General features: G+C 59.0%; 1 protein-coding gene across 8 annotated transcripts in view; it reads right to left on the bottom strand.

Moving 5' to 3' along the window:
- Positions 1-939: 939 nt before the first annotated feature.
- The window catches only part of PHF21B (PHD finger protein 21B), an 82,926-nt gene continuing 70,628 nt past the window's right edge, over positions 940-13,237 (bottom strand). For 5 of the 8 annotated variants that reach the window (XM_082739825.1, XM_082739823.1, XM_082739827.1 and 2 more), the window contains 8 exons: positions 13,041-13,092; positions 11,813-11,889; positions 10,463-10,517; positions 9,697-9,719; positions 7,509-7,667; positions 5,751-5,826; positions 5,285-5,388; positions 940-3,031 (listed from right to left, as the gene is read on the bottom strand). In XM_082739825.1, the coding sequence (XP_082595951.1) occupies positions 2,813-3,031; positions 5,285-5,388; positions 5,751-5,826; positions 7,509-7,667; positions 9,697-9,719; positions 10,463-10,517; positions 11,813-11,889; positions 13,041-13,092 (765 nt within the window). In that variant the 3' untranslated portion in view covers positions 940-2,812. The remainder of the gene's footprint in view (positions 3,032-5,284; positions 5,389-5,750; positions 5,827-7,508; positions 7,668-9,696; positions 9,720-10,462; positions 10,518-11,812; positions 11,890-13,040; positions 13,093-13,237) is intronic. The other 3 variants (XR_014314030.1, XR_014314031.1, XR_014314032.1) reach the window with 1 other exon arrangement.

The raw sequence follows: 13,237 nt of genomic DNA, 5'->3' as shown, positions 1-13,237 counted from the left end.
TCTGGCCACAGGGAGGTCACGACTGACCTAGAATTGGGCAGCGCCAGGGGAATCATGGGGCGAGGGGCAGCCTGTTGGAAAGGACACGAAAGAGTGGGAAGAAAACAGGAGACAGAACAATGGGAACCGTGAGTCCCCAGGATTGGCGGAGGGGCTCCTCATGGGCCCCAGGGGCTGAGACTGGGCCGGCTCTCAGGGAGGCAGTGGGGTGCTGGCGGAGGGTGCAGCGGGGTCAGGCAGAGGTGCCTTGAACTCTAGGCCCCACCCAAACTACCGGATTCTGGACCAGCTTGGAAACAGGACAGGACTGTCAGAGACCACCGCTGGCTGGGCCTTGTGCAGCCCCGCCCACCCCTGCAGCCCCGCCCACCCCTGCAGCCCCGCCCACCCCTGCAGCCACGCCCACCCCTGCAGCCACGCCCACCCCTGCAGCCACGCCCGTCCCTTCCTCTTGGATTCCACCCTTGGCCACATCTGGTTGTCCAGAGGCGGGCTCCTCACCTGACTGGGCCAACTGGAGGCCTTTGAAGGGCCTGGGGTCAGGATGCAGGGGTCTGGCCCCCCAGTTGGGCTGGTCTCTTGGAAGGCCAAGGACAAAGCCCTGGAGTGATTGTAGGGGCTCATGTGCCACAGAAAAGAGCGGGTGCGGTCGAGGGGCTGAGGCGCGGGAGAGGGAGGGAGCAGCGTCCACACCGCATAGCGCTCGGTTGGGTGGTTTCCTGTTGCTTGTGACCACCACCCGGTCCCAACAGGTGCACCTGCCACCGGGAGGGGGAGGGGGGCGTGGCATCGGCTCGTAGAAGGTGCCCACGGGCTCTCTCGTCCCTCCCTGCCTCCCATCGGGGCAGGACCCGGACTTTCCACCTCCCCAACGTGCCCCACCTCCGCCCCTCGTGCTCCTGGAGGTCTCTCTGCTGAAGACAAAGCAAACCACGCAGCTTTGAAATCCTCAGTCGAGTTTAATACGTCGTACAGAAGGAAAACTACATCGGCATATTTAAGACAAACACTTTTTCTCTACCCTCACTATCCACTGGACGGTCCTCCTTGGTCCAAAACCACTAAGTCTCAAGACACGTCGGCAGCTACCCCTCCCGGGTCCAACCTTCCACATTCTCCCATTACATTTTTTTTTTAATTTAATTCAATTCAATCCATCCAAGAAGAAAAACAAACCAACAAAAAGGATTCTGAAGACATTTACATCGCAAGCCACGTGGGAATGCGTAATTGGCATCTAGAGTAACCAATATAGAAGACGTGTGTCTCACAGTTCACTTTGTTCATCAATAAAAGAATATAAAAATCTTGTTCAACCCAGTGTTAAGTGTATTAAAATAGATCTGTATCGTACAGCACAGTTTCTCCCGGAGTCGAGAAAATGCCGGGAGGGACCAGGGCGGTCTGTGGGATCCCGGCCAGCCTCCCCGCTCTGCACCTGTCGGCGTGCACGTGTGCGTGTGTGTCTGGGGCTGTGTGTGCACACACACACGTGTGTTCAATGCAATTGGGCACCGTGTGATATGCTGGGGTGGGAGCCCGGTGGCTTCCGGATGCTTATCCTGTTGTGCTATGTCCCTCAGGACTGGGGGGTGAGCCTCCACCTCGGGAGGCGGGAGCCCTTCTATGACACGCGTGCCCCCAGCTCTCAGGATCACGAGGAGACAGCAAGAAGAGGGACTCTTGCGTCTCCGAAGGCCAAACCCTCCCGAGGCCACTGCCCCCCTCCCTCCCCACCCTGACCCCCCCCCCCCCCCGTCTGAGGGGACCCTCCGGATCTCCGGTTGGGCGGTCCCCAGGAGGGGTTTCCGCATTCGTACCTTGCAGCAGAGACCACCGGAAGCAGGAAAAGAAGTCAGCAAGCGTCCCCCCTTCACATTAAATATCTTACAATAAAAACGCCATACAAAAATGTAAAGTTATTTTTTGGCATAAATGTCTGTACTGGCAAGAAAAGAGGAATGGAACACTTTATCGGCTCTTCGAAAGGAGAAAAGAAAAGGCTTCAGTCGTAAGTGGAGGGATTCAACCCCAGAAAGAAAACCCGCCACAGGCCTCCCCTGCAGCCTGCAGCTCCGTCTTGCCCAGAAACTCCGAGAAAACCACATCGATGGCACAAGGAGCCCAGAAGCTCAGCAGAGGGCAGGAGGCGTGCAGTGCGGGCGCTCCGGAGACCCGGGGTGCGGAGGCCCTGGCAGGTGGAGACCGCAGAGTCCCTCCCCGGAGGGACCCACCTCGTAGTCTCTTTCAAGTTGGACAGCCGTGACTCGGAACACTAATAATACTGACAGAGCGGGGCCCGCGTTCCAGGAAGGCGCTGGGGCTCCCCGGCCTCGAGCCCCGGGCCCCTGAGTGGGAGGGGCGCAGAGTCCTACCTAGATTCGCTACCCACTGCTCGTCCCAACTACTGCTACTACTTAGCTAGGTCTTCGGGTTCCTGGCTCCCCTCCCCACCTCTGCCCTTCTCTCTCCCGGGGGGCAGCCCGAAGCCGAGGAGACAGCGGTGCCTGGAAACCGGAGGCCTGGGCAGCCCCCAAAGAGCCGGGCGCTGACTGCGTCCCCGGCCGTCCCGTGCCCACCTGGCTTCCTTGGCGTCCCGTCGGAGCGCGGACAGGAGGACTCCATCCCCACCGGTCCCGGCTCTAGGACTTCCACCCGGTTCCTTCTCCCTCCTTTTCTCTCTCTCTCTCTCAGTTGGGTTTTATTTTCATCTGAAATTCATAGTGCTTATGAATTAAGGCGGACAGAAACCTCAGGTCTGCTGAGCGGGGTCCCAGGAACCTTCCGTGGGTGTGAAGCCGGTCCCGCGGGGTCAGTCGTGCCCCTGGGGGTGCTGGAGAGCAGAGTGCATGGCTGCGGCTGGGGGCTTGGTCCAGGCCCCGGTCAGCAGCGGGGCGGGGCTGGTGGTTGCCATGGTGACCTGCAGCCTCTGCCCGCCCTGTATCCGTCTCAGGAGGGCCCGCAGGCGGTCCAAGGACAACTGGGTGCCCCTCTGCTGGGCCAGCAGGCTCGTCTTAAGCTCTAGGCATTTCTGTCAGGGAGAGAGAAGGATTGGGGGCGGCGTCTCAGAATCCCACCGTGCAGGCCGCCTGGGGCTGCCCCGCTCGCAGCCCCTCTCCCACCGCTCCTCCCCTCTTGCGGCCAGAGCCTGAAAGAAACCAGCCTGAGGGCCTTCCACAAACCAGGCAGCCGTGAGGACTGGAATTGCAGCCAGACACCCAGGAGAAGTTTGTTTCAGAGTTCAGGGCTAGAAATGGTGCGCCTGTGTGGGAGCGTGGGATGTTCTTCCTCCTGACTGTGATGCTACCTCACTGACCAGGTCATTTCTCCTCCTGCTGAGGAAGCTGGGAGCCACTTCTGGCTCAACCACAGCGGTGGCAGGAGATCTGCAGATGGCCAGCGGGCTCTCTGCTCTGCCTGCTGCCTGCCGGGCTCTCGTCTTTCAGTTGGCTTTATACTTATCACGGCAGCGCAGGGAGCAGCCGGGACAGGGCCCAAGCTGGAGTGTAAGCTACTTGCTCCTCAGGGAAATCACTTCTACTCCCTGAGACTGCACCCAAACTCTGAGACAGGAATAATCACAGAGCCTCCCCTTGGGTTATTCAGATTAAGTGAGACTAGGAGTTGGCATTGCCCTTGGCATCATCATTACAACCACCATCACTACCATCATCACCATCACCACCATCACTATCATCATCACCACTACCATCATCATCACCATCACCACTATCACCACAACCTCATAACCATTACCACCACCACCATCATCATCAACCATTATCACCATCACCATCGTCACTACTACCAGCACCCCTCAACACTATCATCATGACCATCACCATCACTACCATCACCACTGCCATCATCACTATCACTATCATCACCACCACCATCACCACCACCATTTTAATCACTACAATCATGACCATCACAACAATCATCACCATCATCACCACCATTATCACCATCATCAACCATTATTATCATCACCATCATCACCACCCCATCATCACTATCACCACCTCAACACTATCATGACCATCACCATCACTACTGTCACTACTGCCATCATCACCATCACTATCGTTACTACCACCACCAACCACCACCACTATTATCACAACCATCATGACCATCACCACTATCATCCCTGACATCACTATTACCACCACCGTCACCATCATTACCATCACCACCATCACCACTATCATCACAACCATCATAACCATCACCACCATCATCATCAACCATTATCACCATCACGACCTCAACACTGTCATCATGACCAATCACCACTGCCATCATCACTGTCACTATCATCACCATCATCAGCACCATCACCAACATCACCACCATTATAATCACTACAATCATGACCATCACAGCCACCATCATCACCATCACACCATTATCACAACCATCATTACCATCATCACCAACACCACCATCACCACCATCATCATCATCACTATCATCACATCACCACCACTACCACTATCATCACAACCATAACCATCACCGCCATCATCACCAACCATTATTACCATCACCATCACCACCACCATCATCCCCATCACTACCTCAACACTATCATCATGACCACTACCATCACGACTGCCATCATAACTATCACCATCACAACATCACCACCATTATCACAACTATCACGACCATCACAACCATCATCACCATTGTCACCGCCATTATCACATCATCAATCATTATTATCATCACCATCACCACCATCATCACTATCACCACCTCGACATAACATCATGACCATCACCGTCACTACCATCATCACCATCACTGGCATTACCATCACCACCAACCACCACCACTACTATCACGACCATCACCACTATCACCACTGACATCACTATTACCACCACCATCACCATCATCGCCATGACGACTATCATAGTGACTATCATAGTGACCATCATGACCATCACCATCATCACCGCCCTCACCACCGTCTTGCTGACCGCCACACTACAGAAAGGAAGTCATTATGTTCACTTTACGCAAGAAGAAACTGAGGTTCAGAGATAGGGCTTTGCCACCGACGAAGAGCTAGGTGGGAGCAGAGCTGGAGGGCCTCAGCTCTTTGACAGTGCTCTGCTGAGCAGGTCACAGAGCCACACTGTCTACCTCCTGGCTTGCTGAGTGATGCTGCGGAGGTTGTCTTCTGGGGCCTCAAGAACAGTACAGCGAAGCTCTGGACTTAAATCTTGGGGCTCTAAGGTCCCCCGGCCTCCTGTCCCCACGCCCAGCGAACCTTCACGGCCGAGGCCAGGCGCCGGTCCCGCTCCTCCAGCTGCTGGTGCTCGCTCTGTAGCTCGCTGCCTCTCTGCAGCAGCTTCTGCTTCTCTTCTTCCTTGACTGGCGAAGAGAAGGCCAGGTGAGGACACAAGCCAGGTGAGCCAGAAGGCTGGGCCGCGGGTGAGCCGGAAAAGCAGTAAGAACCCAAGGTCTACACCTCCAGGCCGTTCTGCCATATCCTCCTGCAGAAGCCAGGGGCCCCGGCTGCATGCCCAGGGGCTGGGAGCGCCATTCCCCCCACGGGAACTACCTGGCACCCAGGACCAGGTAGTCGTGGTCCTGGCTACGGGACCCCTGGACCCCTGGCTGACGGGGTCCGGCTCGGGACAGCTTCGGATGGGCCCAGAGTGAGTCCAGAGGATGGGGCTGGGGTTGGAGAGAAGGGAGGCGGTGCCCTTCTCCACTCCCCGAAGCCGTCTTACCCGTCTTGTGGGTGACGTAGGAGTGCACAATGGCCAGCATCCCGGTCCAGGGCACACTGTCGTCTTTCTTTAAGGCCTAGAGAGTAGACAGGGAGATGAGCAAGTGGACGGGCCAGAACCTGCCGCAGCCTGGCTGTGCCCCCCTAGGGGAGCAGGGGTGAGGAACAAGCTCTCTGAGCAGCAGGTTCCTCAACCATGATGGGGTGGGGCCGCCCCCGCCTCATGGTCGGCTCACAGGGCTCCTCAAGGGCAGGAACCTGTTTCTTGCCAGGGCCCCCCACGGTGCTGGCATGGAGGCCCCAATTCTTCCTGACCGAATGCATCCACGAATGGCCACCTGCCTTCCTCCCATGTCCTGGGGACCCGAGAGCAGCCCCAGGCAAATGGGGACACCTCGAGGGCCCAGTGAGGCCCCACCACCATGCCCAGGTGGGGAAGATAATCTTGTGTCCCTCGAAGAGCTGTGAGCCCCCAGGCAGCCACGACGCAGGGGCTGGTGGTCCCCACAGGAGACAGTGACAGAGGGCCCACTGTACCCACCCAAGTCCCCGGGGATGATGGGAACCCACAAGAATCAGTGTTTTCAGAAATAAAAGTGATTCCCCTATGATTATACAAGTAACACATACACATTATGTAGAAAAACATCCTTCACACAAAAGCATAGGAAAGTTCCCACGTGCCTGTAACACTTGGAAGGCTGCCCTCCCCGTGTCTCATTCTACCTGCAGCTTTCTCGGGGAGCTGATGGAGCTAAGGCACCACTATAAAGCCTGGCACCTTCTTTCTTTAAAACTTGGGTGCAGGGCGCCTGGGTGGCTCAGTGGGTTAAAGCCTCTGCCTTCGGCTCAGGTCATGATTCCAGGGTCCTGGGATCGAGCCCCACATTGGGCTCTCTGCTCAGCAGGGAGCCTGCTTCCTTCTCCCTCTGCCTGCTTCTCTGCCTACTTGTGATCTCTGTCTGTCAAATAAATAAGTAAAATCTTAAAAAAAATAAATAAAAAAAATAAAACTTAGGTCCACATAGAGAACACGCCCTCAAAGGGTCACAAACTCTTTGTAACGACCATCTCCAGTGACCGTGTAACACAGCCCTGAGTGCACCTGCTGGGATGAAGTTCACTGTCTCCTACTGCCGCGAGGCAGCTGTATCTCTTCCTTTATAGACAAGGGGCGAGGGGTTTCTTCGTGCACAGAATTTTATCTGTATTTGGATTCCTTCTTGGGACTACGTTCCCCAAAGCTAGATTCTGCGTTTAAAAGATATATATATATATATATATATATATATACATTTTTAAGGTTCTTGATAAAAGAGTGTCTACTACTCCCCACATCAGCACCAGAAGGGAGTGTTTCTGTTTTTTCAAACCTGCTAGGTTTTCCTATGTATGGTCGCAGGGAGATGGAACGCGTTGCTTAGCTAGCTTTGTTTTGCAGTTTGCGATGCTAGTTCAGGTTCTCCCCAGGGGGAATCTGGAGCTCAGAGCCGGAGTCATTGGGTCAGATCGCTGCAGAGGGGACACCTCTGCTCAGTCATCCCCAGTGGACCTCTGCCGGCAGTGTCTGAGATGGTCACTATGGGGGTGTCCTGGCATCTAGCAGGCAGAGCCTGGGGGCACTGAGACCCTGCAGTGAGCATGGGGCAACCCCACAGATTCCCCAGCCTCAGATGCTGTGCTGGGGAGGGTCCTTTCGTGCAGGGAGAGTCGGTGGGGTGCAGGAGGGCCTGCTGCCCAGCAGCACAGTCTCCCGTACCTTCTGCTGGCACTTGGGGCACCGCCACACGCCCTTGGGCGCGGTCTTGAGGGGCGGGTCCAGGCAGCTGAGGTGGTAGGCCCCCGGGCAGGTGCCACAAGGCTGCAGGTCGGCCCCTCGCTTGCAGGCAGCACAGAGCTCGTCATGGGCAATCTCGCTCTGGAAGAGAAGGGAGGCAGGAGGCGGGTCGGTGGGGCTGGGAGAGAGCTGGGGGGGCCCCGGGCAGCTGCCGCCCTGACCTGCTTAGGACCCAGTGTTTCTCAGCAGCTCAGGGAGAAAGACGAGCCCAGGAACTGGGAGGGCAAGTGGCTGCCCAGCACGTGGACTCCAGGGCACCACCTGGGCCACGTTTCCTAGGGACACAGCCACTGAGTCAGAGTCAGACAGGGTGTGGCACCCCGGCACCCTGATTCAGCCCAGCTGGAACCCGGACGCCAGGCATGGGTCGCAGGGCAGGTGGTCCCGCTGGGGCTTAGGACACAGTCCGCCTGGGCCCCTAATGTCCCACTGTCCCATATCCTGGGGGGGGGTGTGCAGGCCAGCGCTCACAAAGCCTCCCTCCTGCCCACCGCCTTGGGGGGGGTCTGCGGTCACAGCTCTCCAGTCCTCTTGATAGCATCTTGGTCTAACCTGGCATCTCCCAACATCCCATGTGGGTTCTTGCACTCCTCTGTGCCCACCTCTGTAACGGGGGTTAGTGCCACCTGCCCCACAGGATGCTGGGAAGACCCGACAGGACACACAGAACACACTCCACATAGGAGCCTGGTAAGGGGCAGCTTCCTCTTTCCCTGGGCTAAAGGAACTTCAGACGTCCCTTCTAGAGTCGTCCGCCTTGGTCGTTTGACCTCTGCTTACACACCTACAGGGATGGGAAGCTCACTACCTTCCCAGCCAGCTCGCTGCACTGTGGACAGAGGAGCCTCTCATCACCCCGTGCCTCCCGTGACCTGCAGAGTCTGAACAATTTCCCACCACCCACTAGAAAACCTTCTCCATGCACGGGAGGTCTATTCTCTGCCCGTGTGGACACAGTGCCTTCTGACTTCACGGCTGCAAAGGACCAGAGGGCTCTCATGGGGGTGACCCACAGCACGAGGACCCCGGTCCCCAGGCTGTCCTTGATGGAGGGGGCAGCAGACAGAGATGAGGCCTCAGAGGTCCATTGCCAGCACTCACGTCAGTGCAGGAGCCCCGGGCCAGTGAGCCATGTGCCCAAGATCGCTCAGTGAGCCGGAGGTGGATGCCAGACCAGTGGCAGGGTCCCCTTTCCCAAAGCCATGACCCCTCCAGGCCCGGGGTCTGTGGAGGCAGGGCTCAGGCGCGAGGCCCATCCTGTGCCCTCGCTGTTGGGCACAGGTGTCTGTGGACGAGCACGACAGGCCCCCAGTACCAGTCTGACACTACACGGTTCTGGTGGTGAAAAGGCCAGGATCACTGCAGTTTGAGCCTGTCGCCTGCTGCTGCTCAGTGGCCTGACTGATATAGGCATGTGGGGGCTACCAACTCTTTTAGGATTTGATCCAAAACTTATTTAGAAAATGAGGTCACAGGGCACCGGGGCGGCTCAGCGGGTTGAGCATCTGCCTTCGGCTCAGGTCATGATCTCAGGGTCCTGGGATCGAGCCCCGCGTCGGGCTCCCTGCTCAGTGCTGAGTCTGCTTCTCCCTCTCTCTGCTGCTGCCCCTGTTTGTGCTCTCGCTCTCAGATAAATAAAATCTCAAAAAAAAAAAAAAAAAAAAAGAGGTCACGACCAGCTTGTGTCCTGGGAAAGCAGGGACAGCAGTGTGCGGGAGCGTCGGGGTCTCACAGGGTCACTGAGACGGAGTCCTGAGGGGTGACAGCCTGAGGATTACGGGGTCTAGACCCTCGTGAGGTGGGCAGTGCAGACCCGAGAGAGCAGCTCCTCCTGAGGTCACACAGCAGCGCCGAGCAGAGCCAGGTAGAGCCTGGCTGGCCCTGGCGTCAACGGCCGCCTCCTGGGCCTTCTCGGCCCCCGGGGTCCCTGCGTCCTCAGCAGCGGGTGGAGAGAGGTCGCGTTCGAGGCGCCTGTGGGCTGACCCGGGTGGTCCTGCAAAGCTCTCGGGAGGGAGGACGGAACCCGAAGGCCCTCCCCGCTGCTCACCCCTGCCAGGAGCACCCCGCCTGCACCCGCCGCACCCCGACCTGCTAGCGAGGGGACACCTACCTTCCAGCAGGGGTCCTCATTGGCTAGCACAGGGAAGAAGGGCGGAGAACACGTTAGCGGGCACCGGAGGGGCACCAGTCCGGACCGAGGCCACGAGGCCCAGGGAGGCAGGGCTTCCCACCCGGGGCAAGGCGGGAGCATCCCGGGCTCCGGTCCTCACCTGGGGCGGGACAGGAGCGTCACGGGCCCTGGGACGCCCAGTTCTCACCTGGGGCACGGCGGAAGTCAGGCTCCCTGCCCTGGTTGTGGCCGGGACCCACCCAGGGTCCTGCCCCACAGGCCGCCCCGCAGGCCGGCCGCCCTTCCACGGACCCCTCACAGGGACTCATTTTCAACTGTGTGTGTGGTTTTGCTCCATAACCCACTCTCCTTCTAGTAAGTGAGGCCGATCCACACATGTAATGATCACAAACATGGTTTTTCTCAGTTGCTGGCTCAGAGCTGTCCACAGAGGACACTGTCCAGAGGGGAGCAGAGCTTCTGTGTGTAAGGGCTATTCGACCGTTTACCACAGGCTGTTAGGTCCAGCCCTCACGTCATCGTCCCGGCTCGGGGCCCCGGCTCTGGCGCAGGCTCCGCCGGCCCTCGTCCTCCCCACAGATGTCGGGGCGAGGAGGCCCCGGCGAGGAGGGCCCCGGAGCTAGAAAGCACCATCCGCCGGAAAGCAGCTCTGTTCCCACACAGGCCTGGAGGGAGCGGTCACCCACGCTGCCTTGGCCCCGGGCCCCGGGGCAGCCCTGGGGAGCCGCGGTCCGCGGGCACCTACCTCTTGCTGTGAGGAACAGGGGGGTGTTGAGATAGTTGGATGCCAGCCGTTTCCTCTGTAGGGGACGGAAAACAAAACAAAGGCATCTCACCTGGAGCCCTCCTCGGGGACACGGCTCCTGCCCAGGACGCACCCGGCACAGGCTCCCCCCATGGCTCTGGAGGTCACCACAAGGGTGGACACGGGGACAGCAGGGTGGGGGAGCGGCGGGGGAGGCACGGAATCTCCCGTCCCCTGCGGGTACCTCCACCTCGCTCAGGAAGGACACCCTAGAGAGGTTTCTGGCACATTCCTCAGGAAGGACACCCAAATCAGGTTTCTGGCACATTCCAAAAGGGGGCTTCCGCCACAGGCCAAGCCTGTTCAGACCCTGGTTTGGGGTGGCTTTGCTGTGGAGGGGAGATGGGTAAGTGGCGTCACCCCCTCCTCTCAACATGTGGTCGGGCTGTCCTCACAGCCAAGGGTGAGTGGAGGGCCGCCCCCGGAGCTACGGTGGGTCCTGGGCTCAAGGGTCACGGCGTCGAGCTGACTCCGGACTTGCTAATCAGGTGGTCTCCCGCCGGCCACCACAGACTTGGGACACTACGTATGGCTGGGCTGGCAGAGCGGTGGATGGCTTCATCGGTGAGCACAGCAAAGGGGACAGGGCCCTAGTCATACAGGTGGCACACAGCTTCCGAGTGCTGGTCAAGAAACAGCTCAGTGACAATCTTTCAGAAGGGGCCCAGTGCTTGGGACACCATCTCAGGGACAGAGCACGCTCAGGAAGAGTAGGGAAGCAAGGGGCATGAAGACGGGCACTCGGGCACGTTCTCCGTGCAGGAGCCGGGGGGACAGAAGCAGAGGGCAGGCAGAGGGCAGGGGCGGGTGGGCTCCCCCGACTGGGGCAACCATCGCTCTGGCCAAGACCCCTGCCCAGGGACGCAGGACAGCAGCCTGGACTGACCAACACCCTGGGGAGGTGAGAACAGCAGGACCTCGACCCTCCCACAGGCCTCCTGGGACCTGTCCCTCGGGCAGGGACAGCCCGAGTCTGGAACGTGCCGGACACCGGACTCTGGGGACCTCGCTGGGCTTCAGAGAGCTGCCGAGGCTGCCGGACCACGGGCCCCAAGGAAACGGCTCCCCTGTTAGGGGGTGATTCTGGGGCTGCTTCCCGGGGCCTTGACGGGCTTCACACCTGATCACCGGGGTGAAGAGCCAGGAAACCTCGTAACCTGCACCCAAGCCACGCTCCCCCGTGCAGCCCGAGTGAGGACCTGCCATTCTGATGTGCGTCTGTTTCTCACTCATGGTCATGCCCTGAATGCCAGTCCCCGGAGGGGCATGTGAGGGGGGGCCGGGCCTCACCTCTGTCTCCAGGAGGCCACTGTAGGCGGGATTCGCTGTGCTTCTTCTCTTCCGCTCTTGGCGTTTGCTCTGGATTTCTGGGAAGGCACAGACACAGTGGTTGCTGGGTCCCTCCTGTCCTGGGAACCCCGAACTCTTCCTCTGCAAACCCTCGGCGTCCCGGTCCCCTCCCCTGCTCTGCAGCCCATCTGCCCGGCGTCCCTGCCCCAGAGTGGCCTCCGAATCACTGACTCTGGGGCAGACGGGTGGGCAGGTGCGCTCTCGGCGTGGGAACCCCCGTGTGCCATCATCCAGCCCGGGGGCGTCTCCGGGGGATGTCTGCCGGCCAGGCTAGTGCCTGCCCAGCTGCACAGGGACGCTCAGGGCAGCCCCAGGAACCAGGTCCACCTGCCGCTCAGGTGGGCTCTGCCCACGTGAAGCCTCCCACACGAATCCTTCCGAGAGGGCCCTGGTGTGGTGTTCCCCGCAGTGACCGTGAGCACCCCACACGCGCGGTCCCCCGCTTTCCTGCCTTCTGCTTTGCCTGCCACATGGAACCTCGAATCCATTTCTCTGAAAACAGCTGTTTTGACATGTTTTTCTAACTTGTCTTCTGGACTCAGTTTTTCCTTTTAAATCTTTGCAGTATCATTCATGTGTTTCCTGTAAGGCACCCCAGACCAGGCTCCAAATAAATAAATACTTGGGGACTCGTGGCGGGGGCAGAATGTTTAGGAGAGCTACTGATAGAAAGCAGAACCAGTCAGGAGGTATCAGAAAGCTTGTTCATCCCGACCTCACGACGACACTGCAAGGTGTCAAGGTGCAGCCTTCCTCGTGTTGCGGGAAGAGGAGACGGAGGTTCAGAGTGGAGGGAGCTTGCCCATGGTCCCGGGCTCAAAGCAGCACGAGCAGGACTCAAGCACAGACCTTTGGACGTGACCGGGAGGGCCCAAGCCCGAGTGGCTAGCAAGGGGCAGGGCCAGGCGGTCGGGCTCCAGCGACCACCTCCCTGGGCTGCGTGCAACGGGGGAGCACGGGACGAGCACGGGACGCACACGGTCCCTTTGCCAAAACCAGAAGGCGGGCTCTGTGCAGACAGCCATGGAACCGGGGGAAGCAGGAAGGCGTTCTTGGTCTTTGCGCTGACGACCCTGGCACTTGGGACAGACCCCCCCGGAGGCGGGTCACTGGTGGGACCCGCTGGGTCACCGGCCAGCACCCCAGCCGCCGCCGCGCAGAGCCTCACCTTCCAAGTGCTCCGTTGTGACCAGGCCCAGAGCTACCATGAAGGCGATTTTCTGAGGGAAGGAAACAGAGAATTAACGTTAATTAATAAACGTTTCAACACGACCTCCGGCGTCTGTTGACTCGGTGAACGTCGGCAGAGCGCCTCCTCAGCCTCCTCACGGGGCCGGCTTCTCGGTTTTGGGTTTCCTTCGTTTT

Source organism: Mustela nivalis, assembly GCF_964662115.1.
Source record: "Mustela nivalis genome assembly, chromosome: 7".
NCBI lineage: Eukaryota > Metazoa > Chordata > Mammalia > Carnivora > Mustelidae > Mustela > Mustela nivalis.
Note: the sequence above shows the minus strand (reverse complement) of the source record. Positions and strands in the feature narration are given on the sequence as shown.